Source organism: Zea mays, chromosome 8 (genome assembly GCF_902167145.1).
Source record: "Zea mays cultivar B73 chromosome 8, Zm-B73-REFERENCE-NAM-5.0, whole genome shotgun sequence".
NCBI lineage: Eukaryota > Viridiplantae > Streptophyta > Magnoliopsida > Poales > Poaceae > Zea > Zea mays.
In genome coordinates, this window is record NC_050103.1 from 133,912,271 (window position 1) to 133,926,941 (window position 14,671).

The window sequence follows — 14,671 nt, forward strand, 5'->3', positions numbered from 1 at the left end:
GTACTCTTCCTATCGAACTTACATCCAGCATAGTCGGAATCCGAGTACCCAATCAAGTCAAAGATAGACCCCTTTGGATACCAGATCCCGAAGCAAGGCGTAGCGACTAAATATCTAAGAATTCGCTTCACAGCCACTAAGTGACACTCCTTAGGATCGGATTGAAATCTAGCACACATGCATACGCTAAGCATAATATCCGGTCTACTAGCACATAAATAAAGCAAAGAACCTATCATGGACCGGTATGCTTTTTGATCAACGGACTTACCTCCTTTGTTGAGGTCGGTGTGTCCGTCGGTTCCCATCGGCGTCTTTGCGGGCTTGGCGTCCTTCATCCCAAACCTCTTTAGCAAATCTTGTGTGTACTTTGTTTGGGAGATGAAGGTGCCGTCCTTGAGTTGCTTCACTAGGAACCCAAGGAAGTAGTTCAACTCGCCCATCATCGACATCTCGAATTTCTGCGTCATCACCCTGCTAAACTCTTCACAAGACTGTTGATTAGTAGAACCAAATATTATGTCATCGACATAGATTTGGCATACAAAAAGATCACCGTCGCAAGTCTTAGTAAAAAGAGTTGGATCGGCTTTCCCGGCCTTGAAAGCATTAGTAATTAAAAAGTCTCTAAGGCATTCATACCATGCTCTTGGGGCTTGCTTAAGTCCATAGAGCGCCTTAGAGAGCTTACACACATGGTCGGGGTACCGTTCATCCTCGAAGCCAGGGGGTTGCTCTACGTACACCTCCTCCTTGATCGGCCCGTTGAGGAAAGCGCTCTTCACATCCATTTGGTACAACCTGAAAGAATGGTGAGCGACATATGCTAGCAAGATACGAATTGATTCTAGCCTAGCCACAGGAGCAAAAGTCTCCTCAAAGTCCAAACCTGCGACTTGGGCATAACCTTTTGCCACAAGTCGAGCCTTGTTCCTCGTCACCACCCCGTGCTCATCCTGTTTGTTGCGGAACACCCACTTGGTTCCCACAACATTTTGCTTGGGACGAGGCACCAGTGTCCAAACTTCATTGCGCTTGAAGTTGTTGAGTTCCTCCTACATGGCCAATACCCAGTCCGGATCTAGCAAGGCCTCTTCTACCCTGAAAGGCTCAATAGAAGAGACAAAAGAGTAATGCTCACAAAAATTAACTAATCTCGAGCGAGTAGTTACTCCCTTGCTAATATCACCCAATATTTGGTCGACGGGATGATCCCTTTGAATCGTCGCTCGAACTTGGGTTAGAGGTGCCTGAGGTGCTTCTTCCTCTTCAACTTGAACATCCTGTGCTCCCCCTTGATCATGCGCCTCCACTTGAGGTACCTGTTCGTCACCTTGGGTTGGGGGATGCACCATAGTTGAGGAAGACGGTTGATCTTGCTCCAAAAGTTCTTGAGGCCGTACATCTCCAATCACCATGGTGCGTATCGCGGCCGTTGGAACGTCTTCTTCATCTACATCATCAAGATCAACAACTTGCTCTCTTGGAGAGCCATTAGTCTCATCAAATACAACGTCGCTAGAGACTTCAACCAAACCCGATGATTTGTTGAAGACCCTATACGCCTTTGTATTTGAATCATAACCTAATAAAAACCCTTCTACGGCTTTGGGAGCAAATTTGGAATTCCTACCCTTCTTCACTAGAATGTAGCATTTACTCCCAAAAACACGAAAATACGATACATTAGGTTTGTTACCGGTTAGCAGCTCATACGACGTCTTCTTGAGGAGGCGGTGAAGGTAGACCCTGTTGATGGCGTGGCAAGCCGTGTTCACGGCTTCCGACCAAAAGCACTCGGGGGTCTTGAATTCTCCAAGCATAGTCCTTGCCATATCTATGAGCGTCCTGTTCTTCCTCTCTACCACACCATTTTGCTGAGGTGTGTAGGGAGCGGAGAACTCGTGCTTGATCCCCTCCTTCTCAAGAAACTCCTCCACTTGAAGGTTCTTGAATTCGGACCCGTTGTCGCTCCTTATCTTCTTCACCTTGAGCTCAAACTCATTTTGAGCTCTCCTTAGGAAGCGCTTGAGGGTCCCTTGGGTTTCAGACTTATCCTGCAAAAAGAACACCCAAGTGAAGCGGGAAAAGTCATCAACGATAACTAGACCATACTTACTTCCTCCTATGCTCAGATAGGCGACGGGTCCGAAGAGGTCCATATGTAGCAGCTCCAGGGGTCTTGATGTTGTCATCACATTTTTGGTGTGATGAGAGCCTCCCACCTGTTTCCCTGCTTGACAAGATGCACAAGGTCTATCTTTTTCGAAATGAACATTGGTTAGACCTATCACGTGTTCTCCCTTTAGAAGCTTGTGGAGGTTCTTCATCCCCACATGTGCTAAGCGGCGATGCCACAGCCAGCCCATGCAAGTCTTAGCCATTAAGCATGCATCTAGACCGACCTCTTCTTTTGCAAAATCAACTAAGTAAAGCTTGCCGTCTAGTACACCCTTAAAAGCTAGTGGACCATCACATCTTCTAAAGACAGACACATCTACATTTGTAAACAAACAGTTATATCCCATATTGCATAATTGACTAACAGATAGCAAATTATATCCAAGAGACTCTACTAAAAACACATTAGAGATAGAGTGCTCATTTGAGATTGCAATTTTACCTAACCCTTTTACCTTGCCTTGATTCCCATCACCGAATATTATTGAATCTTGGGAATCTTTCTTCTTGACGTAGGAGGTGAACATCTTCTTCTCCCCCGTCATATGGTTTGTGCATCCGCTGTCAATAATCCAGCTTGAACCCCCGGATGCATAAACCTGCAAGGCAAATTTAGGCTTGGGTCTTAGGTACCCAACTCATGTTGGGTCCTGCAAGGTTAGCACAAATATCCTTAGGGACCCAAATGCAAGTTTTGTCTCCCTTGCATCTTGCCCCTAATTTTCTAGCAACTATCTTCCTATCATTTCTACAAATAGCAAAAGAAGCATTTAAAGCATGATATATTGTAGAAGGTTCATTAACTTTCCTAGGAACATTAACGACATTTCTCCTAGGCATATTATGAATAACATTTCTCCTACCAACATTTCTATCATGCACATAAGAAGAACTAGAAGCAAACATGGCATGAGAATCAAAGGCATTATATACATTACAACTCCTATAAGCATTTCTAGGTTGTCTTCTATCATAGTACATAAAGGCATGGTTCTTTTGCACACTACTAGCCATAGGGGCCTTCCCTTTCTCCTTGGCGGAGATGGGAGCCTTATGGCTTGTCAAGTTCTTGGCTTCCCTCTTGTAGCCAAGTCCATCCTTAATTGAGGGGTGTCTACCAATCGTGTAGGCATCCCTTGCAAATTTTAGCTTGTCAAATTCATTCTTGCTAGTCTTAAGTTGGGCATTAAGACTAGCTAATTCATCATTTAATTTGGAAATTGAAACTAAATGATCACTACAAGCATCAATGTCAAAATCTTTACACCTATTACAAGTTTCAACAATTTCTACACAAGAATTAGATTTACTAGCTACTTCTAGTTTAGCATTTAAATCATCATTAAAACTTTTTAACTTAGCAATAGTTTCATGACAAGAAGATAATTCACTAGAGAGCATTTCATTCCTCTTAATTTCTAGAGCAAGAGATTTCTGAGCTTCTACAAATTTATCATGTTCTTCATACAACAAATCCTCTTGCTTTTCTAAAAGTATATTCCTATCATTCAAGGCATCAATCAATTCATTAATTTTGTCTACCTTGGTTCTATCTAATCCCTTGAATAAGCATGAGTAATCTATCTCATCATCATCACTAGACTCATCCTCACTTGAAGAAGCATAAGTACTAGTATTATGAGTGCTTACTTTCTTCTCCCTTGCCATGAGGCAAGTGTGACGCTCGTTGGGGAAGAGGGATGACTTGTTGAAGGCGGTGGCGGCGAGTCCTTCATTGTCGGAGTCGGACGAAGAGCAGTCCGAATCCCACTCCTTGCCAAGATGAGCCTCGCCCTTTGCCTTCTTATAGTTCTTCTTTTTCTCACTCTTGTTCCCTTGATCCTGATCACTATCATTGTCGGGACAGTTAGCAATAAAATGACCAAGCTTACCGCATTTGAAGCATGAGCGCTTCCCCTTGGATTTGGTCTTGCTTGGCTGTCCCTTGCGACCTTTAAGCACCGTCTTGAATCTTTTGATGATGAGAGCCATCTCTTCATCATTAAGTCCGGCCGCCTCAATCTGTGCCACCTTGCTAGGTAGCGCCTCCTTGCTTCGTGTTGCCTTGAGAGCAAGGGGTTGCGGCTCGTTGATCGGACCATTCAAGGCGTCGTCCACGTACCTCGCCTCCTTGATCATCATTCGCCCGCTAACGAATTTCCCAAGAACTTCTTCGGGTGACATCTTGGTGTACCTGGGATTTTCACGAATATTGTTCACCAAATGAGGATCAAGAACGGTAAATGACCTTAGCATTAGGCGGACGATGTCGTGGTCCGTCCATCGCGTGCTCCCGTAGCTCCTTATTTTGTTGATAAGGGTGTTGAGCCGGTTGTATGTTTGTGTCGGCTCCTCGCCCCTTATCATCGCGAACCGTCCAAGCTCGCCCTCCACCAACTCCATTTTGGTGAGCAAGGTGACGTCGTTTCCCTCATGAGAGATCTTGAGGGTGTCCCAGATCTGCTTGGCATTGTCCAAGCCACTCACCTTGTGATACTCGTCCCTGCACAAAGAGGCTAGCAACACAGTAGTAGCTTGTGCATTTTTATGAATCTGTTCATTAATAAACACAGGGCTATCCGAGCTATCAAATTTCATTCCACTTTCCACAATCTCCCAAATGCTTGGATGGAGAGAAAACAGGTGAGTACGCATTTTGTGGCTCCAAAATCCGTAGTCCTCTCCATCAAAGTGAGGGGGCTTGCCAAGTGGAATGGGGAGCAATTGAGCATTTGAACTATGCGGGATGCGCGAATAATCAAAAGAAAAGTTTGAGTTAACCGTCTTTCGTCTATCGTAGTCGTCGTCGTCCTTTTGGGAGGAGGAAGATTCGTCGCTGTCGTAGTAGACAATTTCCTTGATGCGCCTTGTCTTCTTCTTCCTCCCGTCTTTTCTTTTGTGGCCCGAGCCTGAGTCGGTGGGCCTGTCATCATTGGGCTCGTTGACGAAGGACTCCTTCTCCTTGTCGTTGATCACCATCCCCTTGCCTTTAGGATCCATCTCTTCGGGCGGTTAGTCCCTTTCTTGAAGAGAACGGTTCTGATACCAATTGAGAGCACCTAGAGGGGGGGGGGTGAATAGGTGATCCTGTAACACTTCAAAAACTTAAGCCACAAAACTTGATTAATTGTTAGCAGAGTAATTTGCCAAGTGGCTAGAGAAGGATCTCAACACAATACAATAACCAAGAGATATCAATCACAGAGATGGCACGGTGGTTATCCCGTGGTTCGGCCAAGACCAACGCTTGCCTACTCCACGTTGTGGCGTCCCAACGGACGAGGGTTGCAATCAACCCCTCTCAAGCGGTCCAAAGACCAACTTGAATACCACGGTGTTGCTTTGCTTTTCTTAATCCCACTTGCGAGGAATCTCCACAGCTTGGAGCCTCTCGCCCTTACAAAAGATGTTCACAAAGAATCACAGAGCAAGGGAGGGATTAGCAACTCACACACGACACAAAGATCACAGTGACTACGCACACGCAAAAACCAGTCTTGAGCTCAAGAGACTAGCACACTAGAACGGAGCTCAAATCACTAGAATGTCGAACAAGTGCGCAAGAATGAAGTGTGAGTGATCAATGATGCTCAAAGGATGCTTGGTGTGCTCCTCCATGCGCCTAGGGGTCCCTTTTATAGCCCCAAGGCAGCTAGGAGCCGTTGAGCACAAATCTGGAAAGCCATTCTTGCCTTCTGTCATCGGGGGCACCGGACAGTCCGGTGCACACCGGACACTGTCCGGTGCCCGATTTCCTTCCTTAAATAGCGAAGCCGACCGTTGGCAGCCTAAGAGCCGTTGGCGCACCGGACATGTCCGGTGCACACCGGACAGTTCGGTGCCGTCTTCTAGCCGTTGGCTCGGCCACGTGTCCCGCGCAGATTGCGCGGCCGACCGTTGGCCCGGCCGACCGTTGGCTCACCGGACAGTCCGGTGCACACCGGACAGTCCGGTGAATTTTAGCCGTACGTCGTCGGTGAATTCCCGAGAGCAGCCACTTCGCTCGAGCCAGCCTGCACCACCGGACACTGTCCGGTGCACCACCGGACAGTCCGGTGCTCCCAGACTCAGCAGATTCTTGGCTGCTCGAGCCAAGACATTTCCAATTGCATTTTTCCTGTTTCCAGCACTTAGACACAATACATTAGTCCATAAAACAATGTACTAAGTCTGAGAAACATACCTTTATCCTTGATTTGTACTTTGTCCACCATTTTACAATTAGACACTTGTGTTGGACACTAAATCACCAAAACACTTAGAAATGGCCCAAGGGCACATTTCCCTTTCAGTGAGGCTGACAGGCAGTCAGGCCCGGCCGCGCGCCATAGGAAACTCCGCTTCGCCCGACCCAGGGCTCGGACTCGGGCAAAGCCCCGGAAGACGGCGAACTCCGCTCCGCCCGACCCAGGGCTCAGACTCGGGCAAAGCCCCGGAAGACGGCAAACTCCGCTCCGCCCGACCCAGGGCTCGGACTCGGGCTAAGCCCCGGAAGACGGCGAACTCCGCTCCGCCCGACCCAGGGCTCGGACTCGGGCTAAGCCCCGGAAGACGGCGAATTTCGCTCCGCCCGACCCAGGGCTCGGACTCGGGCTCAGCCCCAGAAGACGACGTACTCCGCTCCGCCCGACCCAGGGCTCGGACTTGGGCTCAGCCCTAGAAGACGACGAACTCCGCCTCGCCCGACCCGGGGGCTCGGACTCGGCCTCGGCTACGGAAGACGGACCCGACCTCGACCTCGGAGGAGCATCCACATCGCCCAACCCAGGGCGCTGACCGGCCACATCAACAGGGGGCGCCATCATTACCCTACTCCAAGCTGACTCAGGCTACGGGGAACAAGACCGGCGTCCCATCTGGCTCGCTCCGCCAGATAGGCGACGATGGCGTCCCGCACGCTCCCTGACGATGGCGACTCTCGGCCCCCTTACGGAAGCAAGAGGACGTCAGCAAGAACTCGATGGCCCCGACAGCTGTCCCTCCGCCAGGCTCCGGCGCTCCTCCGACGGCCACGACATCACACGAACCCGGCGCCAAAATCTCTCCGGCCGCCACGATGGCGTGTACTTAGGGCACTAGCTCTCCTCCGCTAGACACGTAGCACTCTGCTACACCCCCCATTGTACATCTGGATTCTCTCCTTATGCCTATAAAAGGAAGGACCAGGGCCCTCTTAGAGAGGGTCGGCCGCGCGGGGACGAGGACGAGACGGGCGCTCGCATGAGGCCGCTCGCTCCTTCCCCCCGTGTGGACGCTTGTAACCCCTTACTGCAAGCGCACCCGACCTGGGCGCGGGACGAACACGAAGGCCGCGGGATTTCCACCTCTCTCACGACCCATCTCCTGCCTCCTCGCTTCCCCCCCCCCCTTCGCGCTCGGCCTCGCGTCGACCCATCGGGGCTGGGGCACGCGGCGACACTTCACTCGTCGGCTCGAGGACCCCCCGGTCTCGAAACACCGACACGTAGACGTTTGGAAACTTGGCCCCACTCGTAGCCTCTAAGGATGTAGTGGGCCTAAGGGCCACTATTAGCGCCCATGGGTACATGTACCCTAAGCGCTACAAACAAAGGCCCACATAGAGAAGACAGGCTATGAGCTCCACTTATGAGGTGGTTTAAAGTGACAAGATGCCTATGAAGAAATAGAGGTATAATTGACTGAGGCCCTGACCACATAGTAGCTAGGGCGCCCTCCACCACTTAGGACATAAGTGGGCACCCTTCCACAACGACACTTACCAGCCAAATGAAGAGCTCTGAATGCGACACATAGCCTAGCCTGGCCTGGTCCCACTTGGACCTCCATAGGGTACCAGCCGAGTGCCACATGTACATAAATAAGAAATGGAAGGCTCCGGACCCCTCTAATGGGATCCGGACCTGCTCCCATAAATATTGGGCAAGACTAGGAGCCCCTAGGCACCTGAACGCTAGAGGCCACCGATGCAAAATGGGGTCTAGGCACACCAAATGTCCCCTAGATCATCGTGAAAACTGTGGTCAATGGAGGACCACTCGTCCATAGACTGGAGGGCTCTGATAATGCCACCTGGCTCCGTCAGGCCCTACGCCCCCAATGGGGTCCAGGAAAGCCACACGCCCTTCTGACCATGCTGCGTACCCGATCAAGGGGATGGCAGAGTTAGAAGACATGCGGGTTGTACCTGACTGGGCGGGCACAACTATAGACGCCCATAACCGTCTCCTCGTTACCAGGATCCATTACTACATGCTCCAAAAATATCTCAGTGGCATTTTGGTCGGTGCTCACACACCTAGCTACGTAGTCAAAGACAATATTAATGATCGCGTACCAGTCATGCCACTTCTCCAAACCTCCATGGCGTGTGTGACCCCAAATATCTACAGTGTGCTCCACTTTGTTCAAGGACACCTATAGTAGTATGGAAGGCGTACTTCTTCGACTATCACCTCTCTAGATCTCTTTGTACAGCCTCCGGGGTGCTAGATATGATCATCTAAAAACCAGAATGTACAACTACAACAATTCATATGACATCGACAAATAGTAAAGTAGGGGAGTTATGGCTTGACTCACACCTAACTAATGTACCTATCCTTTCCCTTGGTCTATAAAAGGAAAAGCACGGTCTCAGTAAAAAGGGCAAGCAGGACAGAATTAGACTGGCTAAGGCAAGTAACACAAGCCCAAGCAATACAATTTAAAGAGGACGTAAGCTATTATAATTACCTTCCGCCGGCATGAACCTCTCTAAAAACTTTCTTGTTCTCGTATGAAATCCCCAATAGAGTCCGGTTAGTGGTAGCACCGATCCTTAGTCCAAAAACCAGGCCATCTGAGCGCTAGCAAACCAAAATCTCATAGCTAAACTTTACCTAGACGACGTCGATTTTTCTACAAAACGACAACCAAGAATGAGAGGAGTTTTTTTAAAAAAAAACACACACACACAATCGGGCACGATTAGATCTGATTTTGAAAGTTTGAATTTTATATGTGTATATATGCAAGTGTACCAGTTCTTTGTTTACCGGCCGGATATCATGTCATCCCTTTTTGTGTGTACTAGTCAGGTGTTTTCTCCGTGCTTCAAGATAACGGGTTGTCCGCAGTTCGCAGCCTCTAAAACATGTGAATACCAACTCGACAGCGCCATGATCTATGTATAGCAGATACGCAGCTACAGACTACAGTGATTCTGATTCAATTTGAGCATGTTTATTCTTTTGTTTTTCTGTTTTTAGGCATGGCAGCCACTGGCACAATATATAGCCTAACGTGTCTCTTCGTGGCCGAGGCTAGCTGCAGGGTTGGCGTTCGGCCGGCCGTACGCACCGTACGGCGGCGCGGCGCCTTCCTTCCCTACCCTACAACGACGATCGACGATGTGCTAGCCACCCCGACCGACACATCCATCCAGCGGTGCCCACCATGGCCCGCCGCCGCCGCCTCTCGGCGTCCTCGTTGCCAGAGGCGGCTGGTGCCATTCCCAGTGCGTTGCCTCCCGAGCTCCGGTGGCCTTTCGCGCGCCTCGAGGCCCTCACCCAGGACGAGCTCCGGGAATCCGTCTACGAGATCTTCTTCTGCGCCTGCCGCTCCGCTCCCGGCGGCGGCACACGCCCATCTGCCGCCGCCAGAGGCAGCAGGGGAGGCGCGGCGACCCCAACGAGACCACCACCGGAGGTGTCGTCTCCTACCTCCGGTGGAGCAAAGAACATGGCGGTGACGAGCCGCCTGAAGCGCGCGCTCGGCCTGCGCGCGAGGAACACGAGGCCCACGGTGGGGGCGGGCGGGCGCCCCTTGACGTCGGCGGAGATCATGCGGCGGCAGATGGGGGTGAGCGAGCAGACCGACGCCCGTCTCCGCAAGACCCTCGTGCGCTCCCTCGTCGGGCCCCAGATGTCCAGGAAGGTGGACTCCCTCGTGCTCCCCCTGGAGCTCCTCCGCCACCTCAAACCCGCCGACTTTTTCGACGCCGGCGAGCACCGCGCGTGGCAGCTCCGCCAGCTCAGGGTCCTCGAGGCAGGCCTCGTCTCCCACCCCTCCGTGCCGCTCGACCGCGGCAACGCCTCGGCGTCCGCTCTCCGGGACACGGTCCGGTCCGCCGAGCTGCAGACGCGGCCCGTCCTCGACGCGCGCGCCCTGTCTGCCGTCGTGGCGGCGCTGTGCCGGCGGTCCGTGGACGCCTGCCGCTGGGCCGACGGCTACCCCCTCAACGTGCACCTGTACCTGACCCTCCTCCGCGCCGTGTTCGACGCCAGGGACGAGACGGTGGTGCTGGACGAGGTCGACGAGCTCATGGAGCTCATCAGGAAGACGTGGAACGTCCTTGGTCTCAACGACACCATCCACAACGTCTGCTTCACGTGGCTATTCTTGGAGAAGTACGTGACGACCGGGGAGACGGAGCCGGACCTGCTGTCCGCGGCGCTGGCGATGCTCGAGCAGGTCCGCGACGACGCCCGGAGACAGGCCGAGGCCGGCACGCTGGAGGCGGCGCACCTCAGGGTCTTGTCGGCGACTCTGGCGTCCATGCACTCGTGGGCGGAAGAAAAGCTGCTGGATTATCACGAGTCGTTTGGTGACGACCAAGGAGCTGGTGGCTCCATTGGTGCCATGGAGAATGCCGTGTCCCTTGCTGTCTTGGCGGCAGCGATGCTCAGCCAGGACGTGCCGTCGTCTTTCGCAGTGGCGGTGGCGGCTGCCGGCGGCGATCTCTCGTCAGCTAGATCGCCTTCGTCATTCTCAGCCAGGGAGAGGGAGATAGTGGAACGGTATATCAAGTCGTCGGTGAGGCGTGCTTTCACCAGGGTACGTATATATGTTGCCCTAGACTATATATATATACGTATCCAGCATATCTCCTGCTGGCGCATGCATGCGGCATATATATGTAACAAGCAAGCATGTGTGGCGGCGGCATGGATGGCAGCTGCACGAAACCGGCACCGCCGAGAAGATGGACAGCATGATCGTGGAGGTGGACGAGGACCCTTGCGAGACCCTGATGTATGTGGCGTCGCAGACCAAGGAGCTGGCAAGGCTGGAAAAAGAGGTGTACGACCGCGTTGTCCGGCAGTGGCACCCGTGCCCGACGGCCGTGGCCGCCGCCACCCTCCACGGTTGCTTCGGCGCGCTCTTGAAGCGGTACGTGTCCAGAATGGCGGCGTGCGGCCTGAGCAGCGAGACTGTGCGCGTCCTGCACGCGGCCTCTAAGCTGGACAAGTGGTTGCTACAGATGGCCAGCGAGGACGACCCGCCGCCAGACCAGCCGCCGATGACCCCCTACGACGTGGACTCCATCATCTTTGGCCTGGTCAAGGGCTGGATGGACGAGCGGCTCAAGGTAGGGGACGAGTGCTTGAGAAGGGCCCAGGAGGCAGAGACCTGGAACCCGAGGTCCAAGGCCGAGCCGTACGCACAGTCTGCGGTGGATCTGATGAAGCTGGCCAAGGTCACCGTGGATGAGATGCTGGAGATCCAGGTGGCGTCGGCCTGCAAAGAGGAGCTGCTGCAACGCCTTGTTGACGGCATCGATCACCTCGTCCACCAGTACGCTATGCTGCTTGCCTCGTGTGGTGCGGTAACTACTTGGCATGCTAATATGCTATGATGCTATTACAGACATGCATGCATCTCTATCATGAGTGACGACACTGACAACCGAAACCACGATGAAATGCAGGGTCCAAGGACAGCTACGTTCCACCTCTGCCGACATTGACGCGGTGCAACCAGGACTCCAAGCTCGTGCAGCTCTGGAAGAAGGCGGCGCCGCCGTGCCAGGTGGGCGACCTGGAGGCTCTCGACTGCGGCAGGATCGACATTGTCACGAGCAGCAAGAAGCCCAGGCTGGAGGCGAGCCGGTCGGGACGAGGAGAGCGAGACCACGCGGTGCGCCCCGCCACCAGCCGCGGCACGCAGCGGCTCTACGTGCGCCTCAACACGCTCCACTACCTCCTCGCCGTCCTGCACAGCATCGACAGGGCGCTCTCCTCCTCCCAGCTGCAGGCCCCGCAGCGGCGCCGCCTCGCGAGGAGCTCGGCCTTCGGCCACGCCCGCCCCGCCCTCGACGCGGCCGTCCACCACGTGTCCGAGCTCGCCGCGTACCGCCTCGTCTTCCTCGACTCCGCCCAGTTTTTCCACCAGGCGCTGTACCTGGGGGGCGTCACCGCCGCCCCCGCTCGGCCCACGCTCCGCCTCATGAAGCAGAACCTCGCGTTCCTCTCCAGCGTCCTCACCGAGCAGGCCCAGCTGCCGGCCGTGCTCGAGGTGATGAGGGCCTCCGTGGAGGCCTTCCTGACGGTCGTCCTCGCTGGCGGCAGCGGGCGGGCCTTCGCCCGCGGGGACCACGCCGCCGTGGCCGCGGACTTCGCGAGCTTGAAGCGCCTGTTCTGCAGTTTCGGGGTGGGGGAGGAGGCGGTCGAGAGGGAGACGGTGCGGGCGGAAGGGGTGCTGGCGCTCATGGCCGTTCCGACGGAACAGCTCATCCATGAGTTGCTCGGCCACTATGCTTCCACTCCGATGAGAGCGGCGGGTGACGAGTTACCGCAGCTGCCGATGATGCCGATGACGCCCACGGCGAGACGCTGGAGCCGGTCCGACGCCAACACCGTGCTCCGCGTGCTGTGCTACCGAGACGATGAGCCTGCCAACAGATTCTTGAAGAAAACCTTTAATCTGCCCAAGAGGAGGTAGCCGATTACGCAGTTCTATCGCCGGCCCATAGGATCGGATTGGATCTATCATTCGCGACCCAAAGGGCCTGTTCGTTTCTGTTGGGTTTCACAAAAATTATTCCGGCTAATTAAACCTTATATAAATTAGACAAGCAATCTACATAGGAATTGTTCCGAGTGTTCAATTCTCTGGAACCGAACAAGGCCTAATACTTTTTTTGAAAGCACGTTCTTATTATACACATGTAACAGGAAAGCACGTAGACGGTGGTGTAGGTTTGGTGAGGTGAGAAACGGGAGGTCTTGCCTTCCTATTGATTTTTCATCGATCTGTGTTGTTTTTATTTACGCCATTGGCCGACATTATTTAATGATGTCATGAGCCATGTGGTATACATGAGCATGCATCTCCACCGCACCTAACATGTTCATGTTAGGGCTAGTTCGTTTTCAGCTGAATCCATGTGGATTGGATGGAATTATGTGGGTTTAAATCCATAGCAAGTCAAAATCTCTACTAATTTTTTTCCAATCACATCTAATCCATATGGTGTAGGAATAACCGAACAAGGCCTTACAAGTATCATATGTGGCCTGATCGTGGGCGCAAACCGGTTCTTGGTTGTGGCCCTTGATCACGGATGACTCGATCGCTATACAAAGAAGGTACGCCAACATATTCAACACCCGGAAAACATAACCGCCACATTCGCTACACTAGTAGAAAATTGCTCTATACATGTGGTGAGGTCTAATTTTTATAAACGGCTTTTTGTTATCGTGCACCAGTGAAAGAAAACTGGTGGCCCGATTCCAAAACCGCCAATGAAAACATATTTGCACTGGCGATTTGTTTAATAAAACAGCCAATGCAAACTAGATTTCCACTGGCGGTTCAATTAAGAGAACCACGAGTGCAAATGCACTATTTTCAGTGGCGGATAAGTTAAGAGAACCGCCAGTGCAAACACATTTGCACTGGTGGCTAGCTCCTTACGAGAACCGCATATGATGGTTGTAGTATAATACCCCTTCTTTCTCCCCGATCAGTATTATTTCTCGTTGACACATTCCATTAGAGGTGATTTTGGAGTTCTAGATTTCACAAAATTCAAGGGTAGATGTTTTGATCTTCATTTTTTTGAAGAAGGTTGCTAATAAAGGTTAGTTTATGTTTCTCTTACCAATTTTTGTTCATTATTGCTCAATTTTAGCCACTTTTTGGATCTAGGGTTTCACCATGAAAGTTGCTTAGAGGCGGGGTGAATAGGCAAGCGGAAACTTTTTCAACAAAAACTAGAAACGAACTGGGTAAAACCGGTTCAACCGGTGTCAAAACCGGTTCAACCGATTTGCACGATCTCAACTAAAGAATGAGATATAAAACTGAATTGATCTCGAAATCCACCCAGTTAACTTTGGAAATGAGATGTTCTAGTCGATCCACAAGGTTCAAAGTAGTAGATCTGAGAAGGGCACTTCTCAAAATCCACACACCAAAAAGATATAAACAAATCTTCCACGGAATGGTGAGAGAACGAAAAACACGAACAAACACAATGAGCAAGAACACAAAAGACAAGATTTATCCCGAGGTTCGGTCACACCACCACGGTGCCCTACTTCCTCGTTAAGGCGCCCACAAAGAGCTGGGTCTCTTTCAACCCTAATCCTCCCTTTACCGACCACAAAGGTCAAGCACACACACTAAGCTTTGCTCAAACGAGCGGGTGATACAAACTTTCTTGTGGTCTTCCACAAGATTTGGAGACTCACAAGAGACACCTAGTCATCTAGGAGCTAGAAGCTCCAAGAGTAATGAATCC

General features: G+C 52.0%; 1 protein-coding gene across 1 annotated transcript; it reads left to right on the plus strand.

The window, feature by feature from the left end:
- Window positions 1-9,458: 9,458 nt before the first annotated feature.
- LOC103637291 (uncharacterized) lies at window positions 9,459-13,072 on the plus strand. The gene is made up of 3 exons (XM_008659517.4): window positions 9,459-10,977; window positions 11,099-11,744; window positions 11,852-13,072. The coding sequence occupies exons 1-3, from the start codon at window positions 9,598-9,600 to the stop codon at window positions 12,862-12,864; spliced, it is 3,039 nt and encodes a 1,012-aa protein (XP_008657739.3). The 5' UTR covers window positions 9,459-9,597; the 3' UTR covers window positions 12,865-13,072.
- Window positions 13,073-14,671: the final 1,599 nt, after the last annotated feature.